Source organism: Cebidichthys violaceus, unplaced genomic scaffold, assembly GCF_023349555.1.
Source record: "Cebidichthys violaceus isolate CVI_PGR_0920_01 unplaced genomic scaffold, fCebVio1.0.p SCAF_3, whole genome shotgun sequence".
NCBI lineage: Eukaryota > Metazoa > Chordata > Actinopteri > Perciformes > Stichaeidae > Cebidichthys > Cebidichthys violaceus.
The window spans coordinates 11,812,954-11,836,555 of record NW_027176483.1 but is presented as its reverse complement, the minus strand read 5'-3'; the positions used below and the strand labels follow the sequence as shown (position 1 = coordinate 11,836,555).

Genomic DNA, 23,602 nt, shown 5'->3' with positions numbered 1-23,602 from the left:
TAACCAGCATAGTGCATGATGCTCATAATCGTGTTAACCAATAAATCATTAAAACCTCAATTTCATGTGATCTAATGCAAGTTCAGCCTCACTGATGTTTACGTTTAAAGTTTGACCCTAATCGTTATATGGGTCCACACAAAAGTTAAATCCTATTGAGGGTAATTTATATTTACTTACAAAAACTTAGAAAACTGTTGTCACTTGTAACTAGTTTATCTACATTTAGAATATCTTAAAAAACAGTAAACAGAGTTGATTAAACAGAGAGTTATTAAGACTAATCTAGACATCTGTTTGCACACAGCTAAATCATGTCACTATTCATGATAAATTAGTCATCACAAACTCCAGCTCTTGCTACTTTCCTGATCATCTCATAGACCCACCACAATGGCCTTATCAGAAGCAGCTCATATGCACTGATGCTATATTTGCTATGGAAACAAATGGAATTCTATCCATGTATAAATGAAGAAGGATAATATTCTTATCAAAAACTAATTTTCAACCACTGAAAATAATTGTACACTGAAATTAAATTGTTTTTAGATTACACAGTTTGTTAAGAGGCTGGGTTGTCAAAACCCACATTTGCATAACTCATTAAACATTTTGGCCTATTCCCCAATTTACTTCTGCTTCCTTGTAAAAGGAACATCTTGAAAGAGCTATCAAGAGAGATTGATAGAGAAGAATGAAACAGCACTGTTCACAGATGGCCATGGCCGTGCATTCCTGAGCCTTTCTGCTGGTCTACTGTATTCTCCCTCTCATGCAATCTAAATGTGGTTCTGCCCCTCACACCTCTCCAGGTGCTGGTATTACACAGGTCTAAATCTCAGCATGATAACGGACAAAACAGATAAACAGATGGACAGAGCAATCACAGAAGAATCCAATATTATATACCAAATATTTTGCCAAAACAAATTATCAAAAATATACATTCACACACCACCACTGTATCAACCTTACATATGATAACTCATTTAACCTTAACCTAATTATGAATCAGACTGCAATAAAAAAAATCCCAAAAAAATCTCTGTCAACAAAAAGACATAATCCCATCACATTCCCCTTCAGTGCCAGTCACGGCCTCACAGCCACACAGTCTCAGAGCCATGCATCAGAGCCACAGGGTTTGGAAAGTCGCCATCATCCTTTTGTCTAATTAAATCTGTTTTATGAGTAAAGAGCAGGAGCCCCAAGCAGAGAGTTGTGGGAGAGGCTGCTCCCTATGATTAGCCTGAGCTGGATTACCAAACCTTCACAATGACAGCAGTCAGGAAATTATGCTCTTGACACACAGGCGTGCTGCATTAGGCTGGATCTGCTGAGCTTTATAAAGAAATGCCCACTTAACATTATTTACAGCAAGACATTCTGCATTAATGCAATACCTTGGGGAACTAACCCATTCACTTTGGGCACAGATTACCTTCAAAATTTGACTTTTTAAGATACCATAATATTTTGTATTTATACACAAATGTGTTTATTAGTTTTCAAATCCTACATACACATTTGGGACAACCATGCATTATGGATATCTGACAAGGGGAATACATCTAGTTCACTATCAGCTTTGGGTATAGTAAGTGTGTGTGGTTCAACAAAGACATTGTAAATCGTATTTAAATGCCCGAACATCTATCAAACTGCTCTTAACAGCAAAGCCTGTCATTTTTTGCCCCTAATGAATCAATCTCGTAATTTGTCTTATGATACACCAGTCACTGTGTATCAATGTTCCTGAAATTTACATTTTATAATGGCTAGATGGAAGGGATGGTCTTTGAACTGTGGACTACACCACAATTTCTCAGCCTCTCTTCAGTGATGTTGATTCTAGAGCTGGTAAGTTTCTTATTGATTTTCTGGCAGATGCCTTTGGCAAAAACTGTAGCTGGCTAATATACTTTGCTTTCAGGGGCCCCTACAGAGCAGAACTCCTCATAAATCAAGCCCTCTGATAATAGAGAACATTGACCTACTAATCTGTAATAAGCAGAGTGCTTTATTCTAAAGACAAGGAAATACACCCTCTTCTTTTTCCATTCTGACAAATGATGCTTCAGCAACCTTCCTGTTCATGGCAGGATGCAATGGATAAAGATTGAGGTAGAAGAGGGAGTGAGAGGGTGTGGCCGAGATAGAAAGCAAAGACACTAGGAAGTGCATTAACAAAGTCAAACCTCTTAAATGAGGTCCTATTCCTTCCCTCTGACAGAAAGCCATAGCATGTATTAAAATAGCAGCGTCATTTTCTCATATTCAGGAAAATCTTTGCAGCTTGAGTGATAAGTGTCACACCATAATAATGTCATGAAACAGCAAACATCCTCTGTTCTTTCAAAAGCCAATAAAGTAATACAATAATGAAAAACAACTGAGAGCAGTGGCAATTAATTATTACAACTATATGTTCACACTGATGAAACCCTATTTAAAAAATTTACTAATGTAACATAATGGTCAATGTTTTAGCAATGCTAGCTTCATTGCACTTCCCAAAAGAGGCTGTGAAAAAAGAGAAGGGATGCAGCAGGTAGGCAGTGTTTGGTCTCTCCACAGAGTGGATATTTTTAACACAGTCACTGGGTGCACCAGGGGGTGTCTCCACCTTATCATGGGGCCACCGGTCTGTGGTCAGTCTCTCATGGAAGCTTTGCAGAACATTTATCAGTGGATTTCTCAAATGGATCTTATAATAACCTATTACTTTAAGACAACATATAAGGTACACATTGCTTTGTAGTGGAAAATCAAACGACATTTCAGGCGAAAGATACAGGCACATAACGTTTTAGAAAATGACTGAGAAAATATCATTCATGCTGCCTCGTCACACACAAAGCAAAGCACGACACACGTGTGTCCTACTTATAAGCCAACAGTCACTCACAGGCTTTTGATGGCATCAGCTGAAGCAGAAAAGGAAAAAGGAAAAATGGATAGACTTGCTGCAAGCACTCACTTTGCCTAAAGTGGCCTTCTCATCTTTTGAACCTTACAGGTCCTTCTTATATTTTAAAAGGAGACATTTTTGCCCTTCAACTAAAAAGCCACACACATTCATAGTAGACAGGCACAGCCCCTTTGGATAAAGCAGGTCGTAGGACAGCAATAAGTATGGCAGCTCATCCTCATCCAGTGGTGTTAAGGCCAAGCTATTTCTTTTTGCCGTGGCTATTATAGTAAGAGGAATGAATCAATGTTGTACACACAGCAGCAATCATCCACACTTGTCCCTTCCTCCTTAAACATCTTCTAAAGCTCTTCCCCCTCTCTAGTGTTCACAAAAAATGTGACAATTACATGAGAACCACATCTCTTCTGTTTCTATTTGTTTTCTGTTTCTCCACAATAATATGCCATTTGGGCTGAGCGTGTGGTAATCTGTCCCCGGAAAACCCAACTAAAAGCAGTAATAAAGAAAAGTGAAAAAAAATAATGCTTACAGCCACTCAATCCCTACAGAGATGAGTTTTGTTGTTTACTGAGAGTAAAGGATTCAAAAACATTGTCCCCAGTCTCAACTGTCAACTCTTAACTGTCAGACAGAAATACTTTGTCTTTCATAGAAAGTAGAAATAACATATTGCCCTAAATGTATTAAAAGGTCAAAAAGAATATCTTTTTACATATTTCTCTGATTTAATGTAACCAACTTTGTCACTTGTTTAATAGGATTTCACATTATGAAAGTATTAGCATCAACATTAACCTTATTCGAAAGCCTCCAGTAAAATTATTAACATGACTGTCATGGCACATTATTGAACTGTACTGTTTCATAAATACTTGCCATGCAGTGTTATATCATTTGAACACCTTTAAATTGACCATTGAAATAACTTTAATGTTTTCACCAAAACACTCACAAGATGGATCTGACAAAATCCATCCAACTAATTATTCAAGGCATTAACTGCTAATACTGTTTGCAAGGAAAACAGACTAACCCTACAGGGTAATGTTAGCTGTTCAGAGAAGAACATATAGGATATGAAAAAGCTTCATAGTGTACACAATCATGCATCTTGTGCAATTGCCACCCACATAAAACAAAGGGGAAACTGTAGAATGATATGGCGCCACAGATCTGTGAGTGAGCAGATGGCCTGAAAGGAAATGTCTGCAGCTCTTATGTACTGCACAGTGTTGTGTTGGACTTAATCTGTTTCACCTCTGCTTATTGGCATACCACAGGGCTGTACCATCTCAGATCTCTCACAGAGGCTGGAGATTCCCTGGCAGCTGTGGCAGCAGATCCCATCTCACTAATGCTGTTGCACAACCCTCAATCACTTTTATACATTTTCAGTGCTGCCGGTCTGCTGAAGCTGCCTTCTCATGAGCTGTTACGTAATAACTCGGGCCACTCTAGTTGACTGAAAGCAACCACCACATAGCCTGCATTTTGGTATGTTTTTAATTTAGTCTGAGAACTCTTTGTTCATTAATTAAAATAGATTACATTAATTAACTACACACACACAGACTTCTTCAGTCATAGTCTGAAAACCAATTCAATCAAGCTCTCCCTACGTATATTTTCTCGGCTGTGGCATGTTCATCTGTTATTCCACCACACTTGGAATACATGCTTTTGAAGAAATCAAATCAACAATGGGGTAAAATTGTGTACCACATTTTTAATATAAGTGAAGCTGTATGACCAACAATCTCCTAATTATCCACTCTTTACACTCTTATTCCACAAAGTAAAAAGAAAAAAGTACTAAAAATCAATGGTATTGCTAGCATACTCCAACCAAAAAGAATGTGTCCTTGACTGCGAAAGAATGAACACTAAACAGCAAGGAAAACTTACCAAACCTAAAAAAAATGTAACTGAAAATGACATGTGGAATGTAATATATTGCACTTACCGCTCCTGTATGGGGCATGGGGTTAAATCCACAAAGGTTGCAAACAGTGTTCTTGCATTCGGTGCAGGTTTTGTAATTGGGAGGATCTGTGGAGCCCATGTTGAGGTCGACCTTACAGAGTGGACAGGTGGACAGAGCTGCTTTAGGAGCAACTTGGGTCACTTCTGTAGATTTTGGAGGTTGTGGTGGAGCTTTCTCTACTTTGGCCTCTGCTGATGGTGCAGGCTTGGCCTGTTGAGGTGGCTCTGATTTTCCTGCAGCAGGTGGTTTGGAGTCATTTGCAGCTGGAATCTTAGAAACTGGAGGTATAGCTTTAGGATAGACACTGGATGTAATGGACATCTTACGTGGAGTAGGTGGTGTAGCTTTAGGAGAGACATTGGATGTAGTGGACATCTTACGTGGAGTAGGTGGTGTAGCTTTAGGAGAGACACTGGATGTAGTGGACATCTTACGTGGAGTAGGTGGTGTAGTTTTAGGTTCCACCTGAACAGCTGAGGTTATCAATGTAGATGCAGAACTGAAGATAGAGGAACCAAAACCAAACATCTTCCCACTCACTGACTCAGCAGGCTTTGCAGCAGCAGGTTGTGTTTTAGGACCACCAAAGCCAAAAAAGCCTCCTGACTCCTGTTTAGCAGGCTGAACTGGTGGAGGTCCAGATTTGTCAGGAAGGGTTGCAGATTTTATGGACTGTTGTGGTGTTTTTCCAACTTCTTGTTTTGCAAGACCAGCCTTAACTTCTGGCTTTAGAGTTTGCGAAAGCTGTACTTGTGGGAATTTTTCAACAGGTTGCTGCTGGCCAGCCACATTCTGGCCTTGGCCCTGCCCTTGTTCGGTACCCGAAAGGACCTGCGTCTTTTGCACAGAAACTCGTTGTGGTGTCTCCGTCTGTTGGACTGCAATCGGCTCTGGAGCCTCAAGTTTGGGGGTTTCTTTTTTCTGTGGAGTTGCTTGAGTGACCTCTTTTTTGACTGCTGTAGATTCTGTAGACTTCTGCTGGACTAACGTCAGTATATCCTTCAGTTCAGAACCAGGAACCTTGCATGGGGGGGTCTGTGGTTTCAAAACAGGATGTCCAGTTGGCTCAGATGCTCCTAGGGCTCTCTGCATCTGACAGTTCAGACAAAGCCATTCTTTCACCTGAAAAAAAGTTAAATATAATGTAAGTATCATTGTTGTCAAACCAAGAGGCAAATGTTTTACAGGACACATTTTAAGTAATTTCATAACTAAAAGAGTACAGAGAATATTCAACCACTTTAAGCACCTTCATGTATATTCACGGATCTTTAATTCATATCGACTAAAATCATGCCTATTATAAAGATGCAATCGGTTGATTCCTAATTCATGTTGGTTTGGCAATTATGATATTGATAGGATAGACAGAATAAACCTGTTGTACAGTACAAACCATGAGGTTAACAAAACAATGTATGTCAAAAAATGTTTCAGTGGCAAAGACTTGTAGGGACAGTGACTTACCTCTGCCACAATTGCCATTGTATTAAATCCACATTGATTGCAGACAGTAGTCTTGCATGCTGTGCAAGTGTTGTAGTTGGGAGGATCTTTGGAGCCCATGTTGAGGTTGACCTTACAAAGTGGACAGATGGTTGGAACTGCTTTTGGAGCACCTTGGATGTCTGTTTGTACCTTGGGGGCCTCTGGTAAAGCTTTGTCCACTTTGGGTTGTACTGTTGGAGGAGTCTTTTCCTGCTGTAGTTTCTCTGGTTTCTTCTCCTCAGTTTTCGGGACAGCAGGTGGCTTGGTGTCCTTTGCAGGTGACATTTTAGGGGAGGCTGCCAGTGTAGTTCTAGGTGAGTCATGGGCTATAGTAGACATCTTATGTGGAGTTGGTGGTGTCGTCTTAGGTTCATCCTGGACAGCTGAGGTTATCAAAGTGGATGCAGAGCTTAGGAAAGATGACCCAAAGCCAAACATCTTTCCAGTCACTGACTCAGCAGACTTTGCTGGTGTAGGCTGTGTTTTAGGACCACCAAAACTAAATAAGCCACCTGATGCCTGTTTTGCAGGCTGAGCTGATGGTGTGGAAGATTTGGCTGGAGAGGTACCAACTTTAGCAGGCTGTTGTGGGGGTGGCTTTCCCACTTCTCGATCCGGTGTAGGAACAGACTTTGCAATGGAAGTCACAGCTTTTAGAGGCTGTTGTGGAGGTAGCTTTTCTACCTCTGGATCTGGAGGAGGAGCAGACTTAGCAATAGAAGTTACAGCTTTTGGAGGCTGTTTTGGGGGTGGCTCTCCCGCTTGTTGATCTGGTGGAGGAGCAGACTTAGCAATAGAAGTCACAGCTTTTGGAGGCTGTTTTGGGGGTGGCTCTCCCGCTTGTTGATTTGGTGGAGGAGCAGACTTAGCAATAGAAGTCACAGCTTTTGGAGGCTGTTTTGGGGGTGGCTCTCCCGCTTGTTGATCTGGTGGAGGAGCAGACTTACCAATAGAGGTCACAGCTTTTGGAGGCTGTTGTGGGGATGGCTTTTCTGCCTCTTGATCTGGTGGAGGAGCAGATGTTACAGCTTTGGGGGGCTGTTGCTGGGGTGTAGTAGGTTGTCCTTTGTGTTTATCTTCAGAAGGCTTTTGTAAAGCTGGTGAAACATCAGTCTGTGTGGTAGTGGATGGAGCAGTTTTGTCAGGCAATGAAGCAGCTGCAGGGGTAACTTTCTTTGTTGGTGGACCAAGGGCTGGGGATTCAGTTTCCTTGGTTGTGGCAATAATAGCAAGCTCATTTTTGGGTGTGGCTGGCTTATGGATGTCCTCCTGAGAATTTGACATTGGGTTCTCTTTCTTCTGTGTGGCAGGAGGACCCTCTTTGCTTGGTAAAGGTTGGGGTTTTATCATGGGAAGGCCTGGAGGTTCAGAAGTTCCAAGTGCTCTTTGCATCTGGCAGTTGAGACAAAGCCATTCCTTCGCCTGAAAAACAAACAACAAACAAACAAATGAGTAACATTTCTTGCATTTGTTATTGACAAACACTCAAAAAATTGTTGTATTGATCCAAATAAATACTTTGTTTAACTGGAAGTGACAACAGATAAACGAGGAGCAAATTTCAATTTACATTAAATTAATTAAAAGGGCATGGGAACATGTCAATTTGCAACTAACAATACTTTTGTATTTCAAAATGTCAACCCAAAATTAAACCTGTGACTTGTACCATTGCCATGTATGAACATAAAGCAGAACAACTGTCTGCTGACAAAAAATGCAGAATGCTACAACCATTTATTTACCTTTGCTACATTTGGCATAGGACTAAATCCACATTTGTTGCAGACAGCGGTTTTGCATTCACAGCAGGTGTTGTAGTTGGGAAAATCTTTGGAGCCCATATTAAGTTCCGCCTTACAGAGTGGACAAGTAGACTGGCCTACTTTGGTAGCAGCTTGGGAGGCTTCTGGTTTTGAAGGGTCTGATGGATCTTTGTCAACTTTGGCCTGTACTGATGGGGGTTCCTTGGCCTGCTGAGGTTGGTCTGGTATATTATCCGGATGTGGTTTCTGAGCAGCAGGCAGTTTGGCCTCCTTTGCTAGAGCCATCCTCGGAGAAACTGGGGGGCTGGACTTTGGAGAAATCGGTGACGTTGCCATCTTGCCAGAGACTTGCGCTGGGGCAGACATTTTGCGGGAACTTGGTGGTGTTGTGCGGGACTCCTCTTTAACTGCAGTTGTTATCAAGGTAGATGCTGAGCTGAAGAGGGATGAACCAAATCCCAACATCTTCCCAGTCACAGCTTCAGTTGTTTTTGAGGCAGTACGCTGAGATTTAGGACTACCAAAGCTGAAGAAACCTCCTGATTCTTGATTTGTTGGCTGTGCTGCTGGTGGAGCAGATTTGGCAAGGGATGTTTCAACAGAGTTTGATTCTTTATTTAGGGCTTTTGGGGGCTGTACTTCATCAGAGGATGTGACTGGTTTATCAGCTGCTTTCTGAACTATTTCAGCTTTGTCCTCTTTCTTTTCTGATACTTTGTTAGGTGCAGGGGAACTTGGTTGAGTGAAATCCTTTTTCTTCTGGAGAGAAATTACAATATCTGTGTTGACAGGAGGAGCTTGAGCAGGCAATGGTTTACTGAGTTCTGAAACTACAGCTGTCGTCTCTTTGATGGGATGTGCAAAAGAGGTTGGAATCTCCTTGGTAGGTGGTGAAGCCGCTTTCTCCACCTTTGTGGGGGCTGAAACAGTACCTGGGGTCTCTTTTGCAGGTGTTGAGGCAGTGGTTGATGTTTGGGTGATGTCTATTTGAATTAAAGGTGTAGTTTCTTCTTCCTTTTGTGGTGCACCTGGTGTTGGACAGTCCTTTGGATTATTTTCTGGCATTTCTACCTTTTGTGTGAAAATAATGTCTTTCTTTTGATTGGTAGTGACCTCTTTTTGGGCAACAGCAGGTGTCGACACTTTGTTTGGTGATGCCTGAGGTTTCATCAATGGAGGCTCTACTGATTCGGCTGCTTTGAGAGCTCTTTGCATCTGACATGTCAGACACAACCACTCCTTCATCTAAGGGGAAAACCATATTATATTGAGTAAGTGTGACTATTAAACATAAAAAGGTTTTGTACAATTACATCATAGTACAGCACAATGGCATCTATGTATGCATTTCTACATTTTATCTTCGGTACACCACATTATATATTTTTGGAGAGCAATTATATATTTTTTATGTAAAATTAAACCCATATAAAATGTAGATATTATACAAAATAAACATCATTAATATACACATCTTGAGCAAATCTTACTTACTTCTGACACATTTGGCATGGGGTTAAATCCACACTGGTTACAGACAGTGTTCTTGCATTCAGTGCAGGTGTTGTAGTTAGGTGGATCCTTGGACCCCATGTTCAGTTCGACCTTACAGAGTGGACAGGTAGAATGGCCTGGTTTGCCAATGGCTTTGGAGGCTGCTGCAGCCTTTGGAGGCTCTGATGAAGCTTTGTCCACTTTGGTCTGTGCTGATGGAGGTGTCTTGGTCTGCTGGGGTTGTTCTGTCTTTGTCTGTTGTTCTTTCCTCTGGGCATCAGGGGATTTGATCCCTTTTGTTGGGGACATTTTGGGAGAAACTGGTGGAGTAGTCTTGGGCTGGTCCTGAACAGCTGAGGTTATCAAAGTGGATGCAGAACTGAAGATGGAAGAACCAAAGCCTAACATTTTCCCAGTCGCTGACTCTGCTGGCTTTGCACCAACAGGTTGAGTTTTACCACCACCAAAACCAAAGAAGCCTCCGGTATCTTGCTTTGATGCTGCTGTGGCATTACTCTGCTTACATTCAGTTTGCCGTCTCTGGTCTGGTGACTTATTAGGGCCTGGTGTTTTCTGAGGCTCCTGTGGCCTCTTCTGAGAATGAACTGGGCTGGGCTGTTTCTGACCCTCTGGCTTGTTAGCAGCTTTGGCTGTAGCTGGCTGTGCTGCAACAGAAAGTTTCCTCTGAGGTGAGTCTTTGTTTTCAGGTTCGGCTGGGTTGATGATTTCTTTCTTTTGGGGTTTTGCAGGTATCTGGGAGTTGACAGAAGTAACTCCTTTGGGCTGTGTTGTGCCTACAGCACGCTGCATCTGGCAGGTCAGACACAGCCACTCCTTTACCTAAAAAAACCCCCACAGAAAAAAGGTTTCATTATAAACTGTTAGGTAATCTGTGTGCAATTATGTTTTATATTGATGTTCAGTTATATTTCAGCACCTGTAAATCTAGTTACAATGAGTAAATGGGGATTCCAATCTTTAATATTCCCAGGAAATAATGAGCAAAAGCATGTATGATTTAAACACAATGAAGATCAAGCAAGGGACACTTTCAAATATTTTAAGTCTGTCAGCAGTGAAATGTAAAATTAAGTTGTAATGAAACATATATTAGTTTTGTCTAGTCTTACCACTGTTTCATTTGGCATAGGGTTAAATCCACACTGGTTACAGACAATGTTCTTGCATTCAGTGCAGGTATTGTAGTTGGGTGGATCTTCGGAAACCACGTTGAGTTCCACCTTACAGAGTGGACAGGTAGATTTGCCTGGTTTGACAGCTACTTGGGACGCTGCTGCGGCCTTTGGAGGCTCTGATGGGGCTTTGCTCAATTTGGCCTGTCCTGATGGAGGTGTCTTGGTCTGCTGGGATGACCCTGTGTTCTTCTGCTGATCAGGCTTATGGGCACTGGGAGACTTGATCTCTTTTGCAGGAGACATCTTGGGAGACACTGGAGGAGTAGTTTTGGGTTGGTCATGAACGGCTGAGGTTATCAAAGTAGATGCGGAACTGAAGATTGAAGAGCCAAAGCCAAACATTTTACCAGTCGCTGACTCTGCCTGCTTTCCAGGTTCGGGTTGAGCTTTACCACCACTGAAACCAAAGAAGCCTCCTGCCTGTTGCTGTGTTGCTGCTGAGGCATCACTCTGCTTAGGTTCAGTCTGCCTATTTGTTACTGACTCTGCAAGCTTTGCAGAATCAGGTTGCTTGCTTCCAGGTTGGCTTGCCTGATCTGGTGGCTTTTTTTTACCTGCCTTCTGTATTTCCTGTGGTCTTTCATGATCAGGCGCTGGACTGGCCTGTTTCAATGGTACAGAAGCAGCTTCAGGTTTCACTGACTGAACAGATGGTGACTGTTTTCTCTGTGGTGAGACTGGTTCTGAAGTCTCCTTCTTTAATACAGCAGGGCCTGGACCGTCCTTCTTTTGAGGTGTGGTTGGTTTTGGAGAATCTTTCAACTGGACTGCAACAGGTGAAGTAACTTTACTAGTAGATGTTTGGGACCTTGATGTGAGAGGCCCTGGTGGCTCAGATGCTCCAACTGCTCTTTTCATCTGACAGTTAAGACATAGCCACTCATTTGCCTAAAATACAGTAGACACCAGTTATGTGTTGCTTTGGAATTGAGCATTGCAGTAATTGACAACAACATGAGTATTTAGAGAAACAGACTCTTCAAAACTGCACTACTGGTCAATGAGGTAATTGTAAAAAAGACCACAGATCACAGATTATAGTATAAATGCATACAGTATGTTAAGAAATAATGTATTGCTTATTAACTTACCTTGCCCATAGGCATTGGGTTAAATCCGCATTGGGTACAGACAGTGGTCTTGCACTCAGTGCAGGTGTTGTAGTTTGGAAGGTCCTTGGAGCTGATGTTAATCTCAACCTTACACAGTGGACAGGTGGCCTGGCTTGCATTGGGAGATGTTTTGGAGGTTGTTGCTGCCTTTGGTGGCTGTAATGGAGCTTTGTCATGTTTGTTCAGGTGGAATTCTTCTGGTTTCTTATCCAGGGTTTTGGGTTCTCTTGCTGGGGACATTTTGGGGGAAACTGACGGTGTAGTTTTTGGAGAAATATTGGGTACTGCAGACATCTTGGGCGAGACTTGTGCTGGTGCAGACATCTTACGAGAGCTTGGTGGTGTAGTACGTGATTCTTCCTGAACAGCGGATGATATCAAAGTTGATGCTGAGCTGAAAATGGAAGAACCAAAGCCAAACATCTTCCCAGTCACTGACTCTGTTGTTTTTGAGGCATCAGGCTCTGTTTTAGGACCACTCAAGCCAAATAGGTTTCCTGGCTCATGCTTTGTATCCGGGTTGACCTTACTCTGTTTTAGTTCACTTGCCTGGTCAGTTGGTTTCTGAGAAGCTGATGCCCCCCGGATATCCAGAGTAGTTTTTTGGCCAGGAGTAGTGCTAGCCTGTGTGTCACGTTCTGGTCCTTTAGTAGCCTTTGTTGCCTGTGTCTTCTGAGGAGAACCTGGTGTCGGACTTCCCTTCTTTTGAAGTACATCAGGCACTGGAGTCTCTATCTTTGAAGGTGCACCCGATTTTGATAACTCCTTCTTTAGAGTTTCCACTTGATTGGGAACTGTTATCTTCTGATGCACAGCCGATGGAGGAATTTTGTTAGCTGTATTGTGAGGTGTCAAAAGAGTTCCTGTGAGTTCAGATGCACTAAGAGCTCTCTGCATCTGACAGTTCAGGCATAACCATTCTTTTACCTACAAAAAGAAAAAAATATTTAAATTGAAATCAAAATATGAAACATTTACAACACCAGCATGCAATCATTTCACTATTTCAAGATATGTACTTTATAGATCATGGTGTATTCCTATTAAATTATGGGTTGCCATATGTTACTTTTACCCTTCATAATTTTATATTTTATTGTATATCAAAATTCAATTAAATTATTTGCTGTTATTACCTCTGATACATTTGGCATTGGATTAAATCCACATTGGTTACAGACGTCGTTCTTGCATTCAGTGCACTTGTTGTAGTTTGGAGGATCCTTAGAGCCAAAGTTGAGTTCCACCTTACAGAGTGGACAGGTAGGTTGGCCTGCCTTTCGTACAACTGGGGAAACAGCTGCATTCTTTGAAGGCCCTGATGAAGCTTTTTCTACTTTGGCTTGATGGGATGGAGAGGTCATGGGCTCCAATTTCTTCTCTTCTTCTTGTTTCTCAGCAAGCTGAGATTTGGTTGCCTTTGCAGCAGGCATCCTGGGAGACAATGGTGGGGTTGTTTTGGAATCATCTTGGACAGCTGTGTTTATTAAAGTGGATGCAGAACTGAAGATGGAGGAACCAAAGCCAAACATTTTTCCACCCAGTGATTCAGCAGGCTTTGTGCCATCAGGTTGAGGTTTTGGACTGCCAAATCCAAAGAACCCTCCGGATTCCTCATGTGTAGTTGAGGTAGTATTATTCTGCTTACTTCCAGTTTGACTTGTCTGGTCCTGTGGTTTCTGAGGACCTGTCTTACGGCCTTGCATTGGAGTTTTCTGACCAGGAGCTGGGCTGACCTGTTTCTGACTTTCTGATCCTTTGATGACTTCAGACTTTGCTGGCTGCTCTGCTGGTGTTGGTGGTTTCCTCTGAGGGGAGCCTGGTGCAGAGGTCTTCTTTGATTCAGCAGCTCTTTGAATGTCTTTCTTTTGAGGTTTATCTAGTGGGGGAGTTTCCTTATTTATGGTATTGGCCGGTGCAGGGACTTTATTTGGTGAGGCCAGTAGTTTCATCATGGGAGTTCCTGGAGGCTCGGATGCTCCTAGTGCTCTCTGCATCTGGCAGTTGAGACACAACCACTCCTTTTCCTATATTTGAGCAAACAGTTAAACAGTAAAATTTAGATCATTGTTGTTGTACAATTGAAATGTTATTACTTCTAATATAATTCTATCAATATATTAATTACAGTAATTACACAAAAGCAACTATCACTGTTCAAATAACCTTTCTGTAATATACAGTACTCTTAACTTACCTCTTTAACATTTGTCATGGGATTAAAACCACATTGGTTACAGACAGTGTGTTTGCACTCGGTACAGGTGTTGTAGTTGGGAGGATCTTTAGAGCCCAGGTTGAGTTCCACTTTACATAGAGGACAGGTAGACTGGCCTGCTTTGGAAACAACTTGGGAAGATGATGCTTTCTTTGGCGGCTCTGATGGAAGTTTGTCCGCTTTCAGCTGTACTGATGGAGAACTCTTGGCCTGCTGGGGTTGTTCTGGTTTCTTCTCCTGTTCTGATTTCTTGGCAGTGGGGTATTTAGAGTCCTTTGCAGCAGGCATTTTGGGAGAAAGTGGTGTAGTTTTGGGCTCATCTTGAACAGCTGAGGTTATCAAAGTAGATGCGGAACTGAAGATGGAGGAACCAAAACCAAACATTTTCCCAGTCACTGCAGGCTTTGCAGGATCGGGCTGACTTTTAGAACCACCAAAACCAAAGAACATTCCTGGCTCTTGCTGTGTAGCTGCTGTGGCATGCCCATGCTTTTGTGCAGTTTGGCTTGTCTGGTCTGGTTGTTTCTGAGCTGTCGTCAGGCTCTCCTGAGGTGTTTTCTGACCGGTAGCTGGACTAGCCTGTTTATAACTGTCTGGTCCTTTAGCAGTGTCAGTCTTGACTGCTTGTGCTGTAGGTGTAGATATTTTCCTCTGAGGAGAGCCTGGTGCAGATGTCTTTTGTAGTGCAGGCTGTGCTGGAGTAGTTTTTTTGAATTGATTGACCAAAGATGTGTCTTTCTGAGGTTCAATTCCGCTGGCAGCTCGTTTCATCTGGCAGTTTAGACAAAGCCACTCCTTTCCCTTAAGAAACACAAAAAACAAACAAATTATACATGTACATGTTTAAAAAATAAACTAAAAAAGTAATAGAGAATCTAGGAGTTGAGGCGTCCCAATCTAAACAGAAAAACACACTCTCACACACACAAAGAACCATGGCCACAGTGAGCCATGGCCACAGTGAGCAGACTCTGGTTATATCCATTATTTGCCGCAGTATCAAGAACATTTCATATACGATGTTTGTATTTCATTAAATGTGTTTAATTAAATCAACTAATTCCATTAGGACAAAAGTGCTAATGAAAGCTCATAAAAAAGTAAACCAAGTGACCAAAGTTTCAGTGGTTTAGACTATATTTATATAAAACAACCACTTTCACAGAGTGCTTTCAAAATGCAAAAGAGGATCTCCCCATCCTGATCTTGGTTTACCACTGTTTTAGCCATTAGTTGAGTAAGCAGTATCATAAGATCAAGTAGCCTTGGACTGTCCTTGGCAAGGTAGCTTACTAACTGTGCATTGAATTACAGAGTCAAATGTCAAGTCCTTTGAGTGTCACTATGCCATGTCCATTTACCTTGTATGTGGTATTCCCTGCGAGACAATTACCATGAGATTAACAGTTTAAATGATAAACTGGTTTCCAAGAGCGTTGAATCAATTATTTTAAAATTATATGAGACCATGCAATAATGGTAATATAATTACCCCAATTTTTTTTATTTCTAGCACTATTTTTTTTTACTTCGATGAGAGTTAACCTTCTGCATCCTAGCCCTATTTTTAGGCCCTCAGCTTAACGCAAACAACAGTGAAACTAAAGGTATGTGGAGTTGCATTTGTATGTGTGTCTAGCCCTCATCTGCCAGGTCTGGCCTAGGTTCTGACACAGAGCCAGCCATCTTGCTGTTTCGAGACTAGAGGCACTGTGAGTAGGATATGGAATGAAAATGACTTCACAGCATTGCAACTTTAGTCCAAGGATTTGACATTGCCCCCCCTCCAAAAAAAAAAAGAAGACAGATACCACTCCAATAATTACATTATGAGAAAAACACATTCTATATAATATCTCAAACATGCCTCTGTCATAAGTCTGTAGCCTAAAAAATATTGCTGCCATGTCATCTGTTCATGTATTTGAGTTATACTATTTAGGAATAACACCCCAAATAATGAAATGAAAATTGCTTAAGCAACCACTCTGAACATCAAAAGGGAACTGAACAGCTTCAAATAGCTTAATTTACAAGTATCATGTTTGTGCTACAGTTCTGTATCCAAGTAATGAACACTTTGGTGGCAATCATGTAACTGAACCAGCCACAGGTTCTTTAGAAACAAGTTCTCTCAGGAAACAATAACAATTTGTTTCCAAAATTATAAAATTATATAGTGATGTATGTAACTTTAAAAAAAAATCCAATTTAAAATACTTCCTTTCCTTCCTCTTTTTCTACAAGTATTCATTCATTTAGTTAGTTAATTTTATCAATATCACATGTGTCCTACCTCATTGACATTTGGCATGGGGTTAAATCCACATTGGTTGCAGACAGTGCTTTTGCATTCAGTGCAGGTGTTGTAGTTTGGAGGATCCTTCGAGCCCATATTGAGCACCATCTTACAGAGTGGACAAGTGGAGTGACCTCCTTTAGGAACGCTGTGGGTGGCTTCTGCTGCCTTTGGAGTCTCTGATGGCTCTTTGTCCACTTTGACCTGTCTTGCTGGATTAGCCTTTGCCTGCTGGGGTTGCTCTTGTGTCTTGTCTTTCACTGACTTTTGGACAGTAGCTGGTTTGGTCTCTTTTGTAGACTGCATTTTGGGAGATACTGGTGGTGTGGTTTTAGGCTCATCCTGAACAGCTGAGGCTATCAAAGTAGATGCAGAACTGAAAATGGAGGAACCAAAACCAAACATCTTTCCAGTCACTGATTCTTCAGGCTTTGCAGCTTCAGTTTTAACACCACCCAAGCCAAATAATCCTCCTGACTCTTGCTGGGCACTGCTTTGCTTGCGTCCACTTTGACTAGCTTGATCTGGTTTGTGAGACCCTGATGTACGCTGGGTCTCAGGTGTCATTTTCTGAACAGATGCTGGGCTGGCCTGTTTTTGACTTTCTGGACCTTTAGCAGCTTCACCCTTGGCTGGCACTTTTGCCAAAGTAGACTGCATTTTCTGAGGTGAGCCTGGTGCTGACATCTCTTTTTTGACAGGTGCAGCAGGAGATGGTGTCTGGTTTTGAGCAGTAGAAACTTTGTTGGGCGTGGGCTTTCTAATGGAAGCTCCCTGAAGTTCAGAAGCTCCTTGAGCTCTCTGAATCTGGCACGGAAGACAAAGCCACTCACGTCCCTATTAAAAAAATTACAATGATGACATATTAATGCATGTAAAGTATACGAAAAAAAAACTGCAGTTCACAAAAATAGAATAAAATGTAATAATTTCAACACACATTTAGCCATGCAAATGTAATTCATTTGTTGTTAATTTCCTCTTAATTCAATTCGTTAAAATTAGTATAATAATATAGTAATATAATATATAGATGGATATAGTGCGGTTTGCAATTGTAAATCAATGTCATATAATGCAGTAAAGCTTCATGTTAAATGAACTTTCAGGAATGAACACTGTACTACTATGACTGCAGTGAATACAATGCATGCACATTTAGTTTGAACAAAGTATATATAATTAAATAAAAATCATACATAAGAAAAATCATTACTTACATCAGAGTCTGGAGGGCTGAAGCCACACAAGCTGCACACTTCAGTTTTACACTGTGAACAGGTTTTATGGTTAGGCGATTCCTTGGTGGCCATATTTAGTTCTGTTGTGTTACACACTGGGCAGAGGGACTTAGCTACTGCTTTTGACTGAGGTCCAGCTTTGGTTAGTCCCGGTGCTGAAGACCCTGCTCGCAGGCCAGGTGTACCAGGTCCCTTAGGGCCTTGTTGTTGTGACCCAGGCTTGTCGGAGGAATGCTGCTGGGTTGTAGCCTTAAAGCCTTGCTGTTGCTGTCCCACTTTAGATGAGCCCTGCTGTGCAACTTTAGGTAAATCTTGTTGATGCTGTGAAAGTTTAGGTGAGCCCTGTTTTTGTTGTTCAATTCTTGGTGACCCCCGCTGTTGAGTTCCTACTTCAGGTGACGCTTGTTGTGAGCCAGTTATTTGTGAGGCAACCTTTGTGGACTCTTGCACCCCAATCTTTGCAGGTTGTTGTTGTGCACCAGTCTTAGCAGGCCCTTGTTGTTGCATCCCTGTCTTAGGTGGAACCTGTTGGGATGATGCTTTTGGAGAACCTGGTTGAGCTCCACTCTTCCCAAACTGTTGTTGAGCTCCAGGCTTAGGTGAACCTTTCTGTGGTGGACCCTTAGGTTGACTTTTTTGAGGCTCGCCTTTAAGCTGGCCTTCAGCCTGTGTCCCTGCCTTTGGAGCAGCTTGTTGCCCACCAGGCTTGTTTGGGGGTCCAGCCTGTCCATTCCCATGCAGCTGTGGTGATCCTTCTTGAGGGAGTGGCTGGCCCTTTTGCATAGGGATGCCCTGGCTGGATTTTTGTGGTCCCTGCTGTTGTTGAGGGCCTTTGCCTGAGCCTGCTCCTGACTGCTGTTCTCCAGTTGGCTTCACCCCCTGCTGAGAAGGTGCTTTCTTATTCTTATCCCCCTCCCCATCATCTCCAAATAAACTAAACTTATTCACAGCAGAGGACACGGCATTGAGGGGGTTGGCCCCACTAAGGAATTTGGAGGAGAACATAGTTGGGTCTTCGTCTGTGTCCTCCTCCTCCTCCTCCTCCTCCTCCTCCTCCTCCTTGCAGGAGCTGGACTCTATAGGGCTGTCCGAGTCAGAGCAGGAGCTGTCTCCTCTCGGTCCTGGCTCTCCCGCAGAGGCCTGGGGGGGGGCTGGTGACGGAGCTGTGGAGAGGGCATCTACAGCCCCACTGCTGCTGCTGCTGCTCCCTGGGCTCTCCTCTGGCTCAGCATCTACATCAGACTTCCTAAATGCATGAGAAACAGACATAGAGGAAGTGTGAGATGACAGGGAACAAGACAAGAGGGAGGGATAATGAAAGAGAGCACAAGGATTTGTGAACCACATTCCTGCACTGTCTGAGCTAATAAGATGTCTGGTAAACAAAATAAAAAACCTGACGCAACAGCGTCTAAAGTATAATGGATGCAGATGAAACATAATATCACTCATCAACTGATTCACTGTCCAAGGTGAGTTTTTGATCATGTTATACATATTGAGACAGAATTATAATATCTAATAACTCCACATACATATTATGATATGGCTAACACATCTCTATCTAAATCTGCAAACTGCACATTTTACAATATATTAATTTACATTTACACTATGAATGGGAAGAAACCGAGTCTGTGACACACTACAGTGCTTGACAAATACAATTTACTTCCATTTCAGTTGAAGCGATTATCATTTGCATAGCAATCACCGCCTTTATATGGAGAAAACCATTAACGATTCAACATCACGTTGATTTACTCCGTTCCGACTGTTGCTTTCAGAACCATGGACAGGGTCAGAGCCGCACTGTTGATCACAGCTTACACAAACCTCAGAGCTCCCTTTCAGCCAGCAATACAATACTGACCAATGTGTAACACAGGAGAGTGATATAGCTCTTAATAGACTCGACTACTATACAAACCCTAATTCAAATGACTATGCAAGTTGGACTCACGGGTTACATTTTTCTTCCACCGTCAAAGAATTAGACTTTCGCCACTAATCGCATCGTCGGATGTCACCCATCACCAAAATAGCACCGAGTGTTGGGGGTTGAGAAATCTCTTGCAGGACGTGTTTTACAGCAGTAAGACGAGTAAACAGGAAATCTAGCGCTCTCTCTGGAGAAACTGCAGGCACATCCGGGTAGGGGCCCATCAAATAATGCATGGGAAGTGAATACTGATACTTTCCTTTACAAAAGGAACAATAAGGGCAATAACGGTCTGTGATAAGCAATTGTTTTTTTTTAAATATGAAACAGCTGGGTTTAGCGTGTCTACGCTCACTCCACTGGCAGCGATGGTTCAACCAGAGGCGGTGAAGTGGATCCGATGTATCCAAAGCGTTTTACCGTAGTAGCCGAATGAAAAAGCGGCATGTATTACGCCCGACCACTCTAAACCCGATAACATGCTAGTCCGCATAGGGTGCGAGGTGATGACAGCTCCGTGCACACGGGTGAGCGGAGATTTAAATAAACAAACAAAAAAACAACACATTATCACCTACTTGTGTGCCCTTGACCGGGAGTCTGTTCAGATATCGGAAAAGTCAAAATGCTCCTACATTCCGGAACATGAAACCAGCCTATATAAGCGAGGAAACACAGCAAAAGCCATGTCATCGGTGGAATATCCTGAAATACCCTCTGATCTCCGCTCTGTGTCCCCCCTACTCATCTCCTCCCATCCTGCAGCTGAGCATCGTTCACCCTCCACGGTCACAATGTCAAACGCAAAGCGCGGTATTCCAGTGAAAGCGAAGGAAATTGTACCTTCATCAACAGCAGGTCTGTCTCCCTATCCTCGCCCACCGCTCCTCGGATTTCCCCTGTCCGTGTCTGTCTGATCGCCAAGGGATGGAGGGCACAGGGCAGCAGATAGAGAGCGATCAGCATCCACTCCGCCTCCCACTCCAGTGCGCAGGCGCCGCATCTGACAGGTGATCACAATATATATCACGCACGGAAATTGAAATTAAAGGGGACAAGGCGATTTATTTCCCCGGAGTCACGTGTGATCCGCGTCGAAGACCTTAAGACTTAACCCCCCCCCCCGCCCCCCGTGATATGTTCCACATCTCAGCGACCGTTGACATATTTACTATCGTGATTTTTGCCCCAAGTGTGCTGAGCCATGAGAGTGATAATAGATGTATTCAGTAAGCTTTGTATTCCATTTCACATGGCTATAAGTATTTTCTATGCAAAATCGTTTCAAAACACTCATAATCACATTTCTGTTTTATATACACTGGAAAATATTACCTGATATGATCAAACAACAAATATTGTCAGACACTGATAGATCATATGTCTCCATCTCATATATCTTAAACAACACACATATGTCAACCATCCATGTCTTAATCAATCAATAAATTACAGAACTATCATTAAAATTGCCTTTTCAAACTTCCTTGTCTTTTCCGGTTTAGCAAACCTAATTTCTCCATCCATTTGCCTCCAGACCTAATACACCATCAGGCACAATATACTGGATATAATCCATAAAGATTCCATCTTTGGACATCACTCAATACTTGTAAGGCAAAATCCAAAAGAAAAATGCATTTTGGAGGAGACGCCTTTCTTCAGTACGCAGCAATTCCTCCACTATGCATACACGGTCTGAACATTTCCTCTTGGGCCTGAATTAAAGCTTGTTGATGTTGGTTCCATTTTAGTTTGTAGAATACTTAATGGAGATGTACGTAACAGGACGTGAACACCCACAGGCACACACACCTCTTCAGTGTGTGTAACCTGTCTCTTCTGTGCCGGCCTTCTTATTCTGGCATTTCTCCCACAAGAGTTTTTCTACAAAGCAGATGTGATGTGAAGAGACAATCTGGGCAATGTTATTGTGTGCCACTGTCAAAGTGAAAGAAAAAACTAGCTGGCTTTCTTCTTTTCTCCTTCCAGCTCCAGACCAGATGAATAGACATGCAGAGACTTATGTCCAACCATGAACTGACCATGATTCTTGAAAGTATGTATGTAGAATTTAAATATCTATCTATCTATCTATCTATCTATCTATCTATCTATCTATCTATCTATCTATCTATCTATCTATCTATCTATCTATCTATCTGTCTATCTGTCTGTCTGTCTGTATATCTAGAGCAAGAGGAACACTGCACCACAAAATAGGGAAAACACATTTTCACCTCCATAGAGCACCCTTCTGCCACAAGAAAGATTATTCAACAGCAATGATATGTCCCCAATAAAGAAAAGGATCTATCTAGAATTTCTGAACAGACCACCCCCCCTCCCCCCTTCCATAGTCACATGCACATTTACACACAACATGCAGTAGATAAATTCCTATTCACTATTCAGTATGTGATAAGCGTGAGAGAGAAGTGTGGGAAGGATGGAGAGCAAGTGGAGTGTGGGCGTGTGGAAGAGTTACGTCATGTGTGATGTGTGAGAGGCAGAATCGCTATGGTATCGCTTTGGAAAGCGCCAGATTTGGCGACACACACACACACACACACACACAGGAAACATTCATCAGTACAATCTCCATCTGGGGAAATATGCTCTCGCTTTGCAGTGGGTTTGTACATGGTCCGGAAATCCTTTAAGTAATCTCAGACTACTAATATCTCCCTCATCCTCACAATGTGGTACTTGGAAAGGTTTTTGGTAGACATAATAAATGATGATCCTCTTCCTGTTTTTGCGGAGTATCAAAATAGAAAATATGTCAATTCAGGCCTAATGTCCTTATATGCCACTACTTATTATTAGGTGGGAGATGTAACTGAATGTTTTGTCTAACCCATGGACCAATATATCCTGAGAAATACTTAACTGCTGGTTCAAGAAACAGGCCCAGTAAACAAACCATTATCATTGGTTTGTCATTAATGTTTCTGATGTTGTTAAACTGTTTTCATCCTGCTCCACAAGTGAGTCGTGTTTGTCAGTCAACAATATTATGTAAGACTGTAGGACAGCAGGCAATCACCAGATGCGGCACCATCATGTTCTTTTCTTTTGATCTCTCCCCGCTTGTCAGTTTAAATGCAATAACTAAAATCTCCTCTGTCGCCATTCCTTTCCCTCCCACGCACACTCTGATAACGCCAGACCAGACTTAAATCCTGCGCTCACATAGCTGAAGCATCATAGACTTTAACAGCATCACTCGTTCGTAGAGACAAACCCAAAAATTAATTGCATGCTCTCGAGTGTATTGAGGAGTGAAAAGAATTCAAGCTGCTCATTGGAAACAGTTTGAAAAGGTTGAGTATTAAAACATGTTTTCCCAACGAGTTTCTTTTGTCTGGCTTTACCACATGTGTAGTGAGTAAATTCACATGAGGGACTGAGATAAAATTCCCATCAAAGGCCTTTTTAATATATTTTTTTTCAATTTCTTTCCATCCAAGCAGATTCCCTAAGGAACCAGACAGGGATGATTAATCATCAATCACTCTGCTTCCTTCTCTGTGGTGTGATTTAGCAGTCCTAATGGAGACACAAAGTCTAGATTTATTTACCAGAAGCTTGTAGTAATATATTTCTTTCCATGTTCACCATTTCATGATTTCTTCAGCTAAGGTATAACATTCACACATCTGCTCCCACATCTGAAAAAGGAAGGCTAGCATTTGATATAAATAATGAATATTAATGATGAGGAGTGTTACAAAATAGTCTTACTCGTTTAATGGCAGGCCTTAACGATTGTCTAAAATCGTGTGTGCTTCCAGTTTACATTTAAATGAAGTACAAATTAACTACAGTGTATACTGCATAGCTGAAATTGAAAGATGATCTCCACGAGAAGAAACCTAACCTGTTCAAGGTTCAGGTGTCTGGATCCTATAGGGAGAGAGG

General features: G+C 42.1%; 1 protein-coding gene across 4 annotated transcripts in view; it reads right to left on the bottom strand.

The window, feature by feature from the left end:
* Positions 1-20,615, bottom strand: part of pclob (piccolo presynaptic cytomatrix protein b) — a 55,670-nt gene extending 35,055 nt beyond the window's left edge. For all 4 annotated transcript variants that reach the window (XM_068723708.1, XM_068723709.1, XM_068723710.1 and 1 more), the window contains exons 1-11: positions 20,522-20,615; positions 17,716-18,982; positions 16,493-17,332; positions 14,176-14,997; positions 13,115-14,005; positions 11,958-12,905; positions 10,801-11,754; positions 9,671-10,510; positions 8,156-9,421; positions 6,390-7,832; positions 4,902-6,044 (exon numbers count right to left, since the gene is read on the bottom strand). In XM_068723708.1, coding sequence (XP_068579809.1) covers positions 4,902-6,044; positions 6,390-7,832; positions 8,156-9,421; positions 9,671-10,510; positions 10,801-11,754; positions 11,958-12,905; positions 13,115-14,005; positions 14,176-14,997; positions 16,493-17,332; positions 17,716-18,741 — 10,173 coding nt within the window. In that variant the 5' untranslated portion in view covers positions 18,742-18,982; positions 20,522-20,615. The remainder of the gene's footprint in view (positions 1-4,901; positions 6,045-6,389; positions 7,833-8,155; positions 9,422-9,670; positions 10,511-10,800; positions 11,755-11,957; positions 12,906-13,114; positions 14,006-14,175; positions 14,998-16,492; positions 17,333-17,715; positions 18,983-20,521) is intronic.
* Between the last annotated feature and the right edge of the window lie 2,987 nt (positions 20,616-23,602).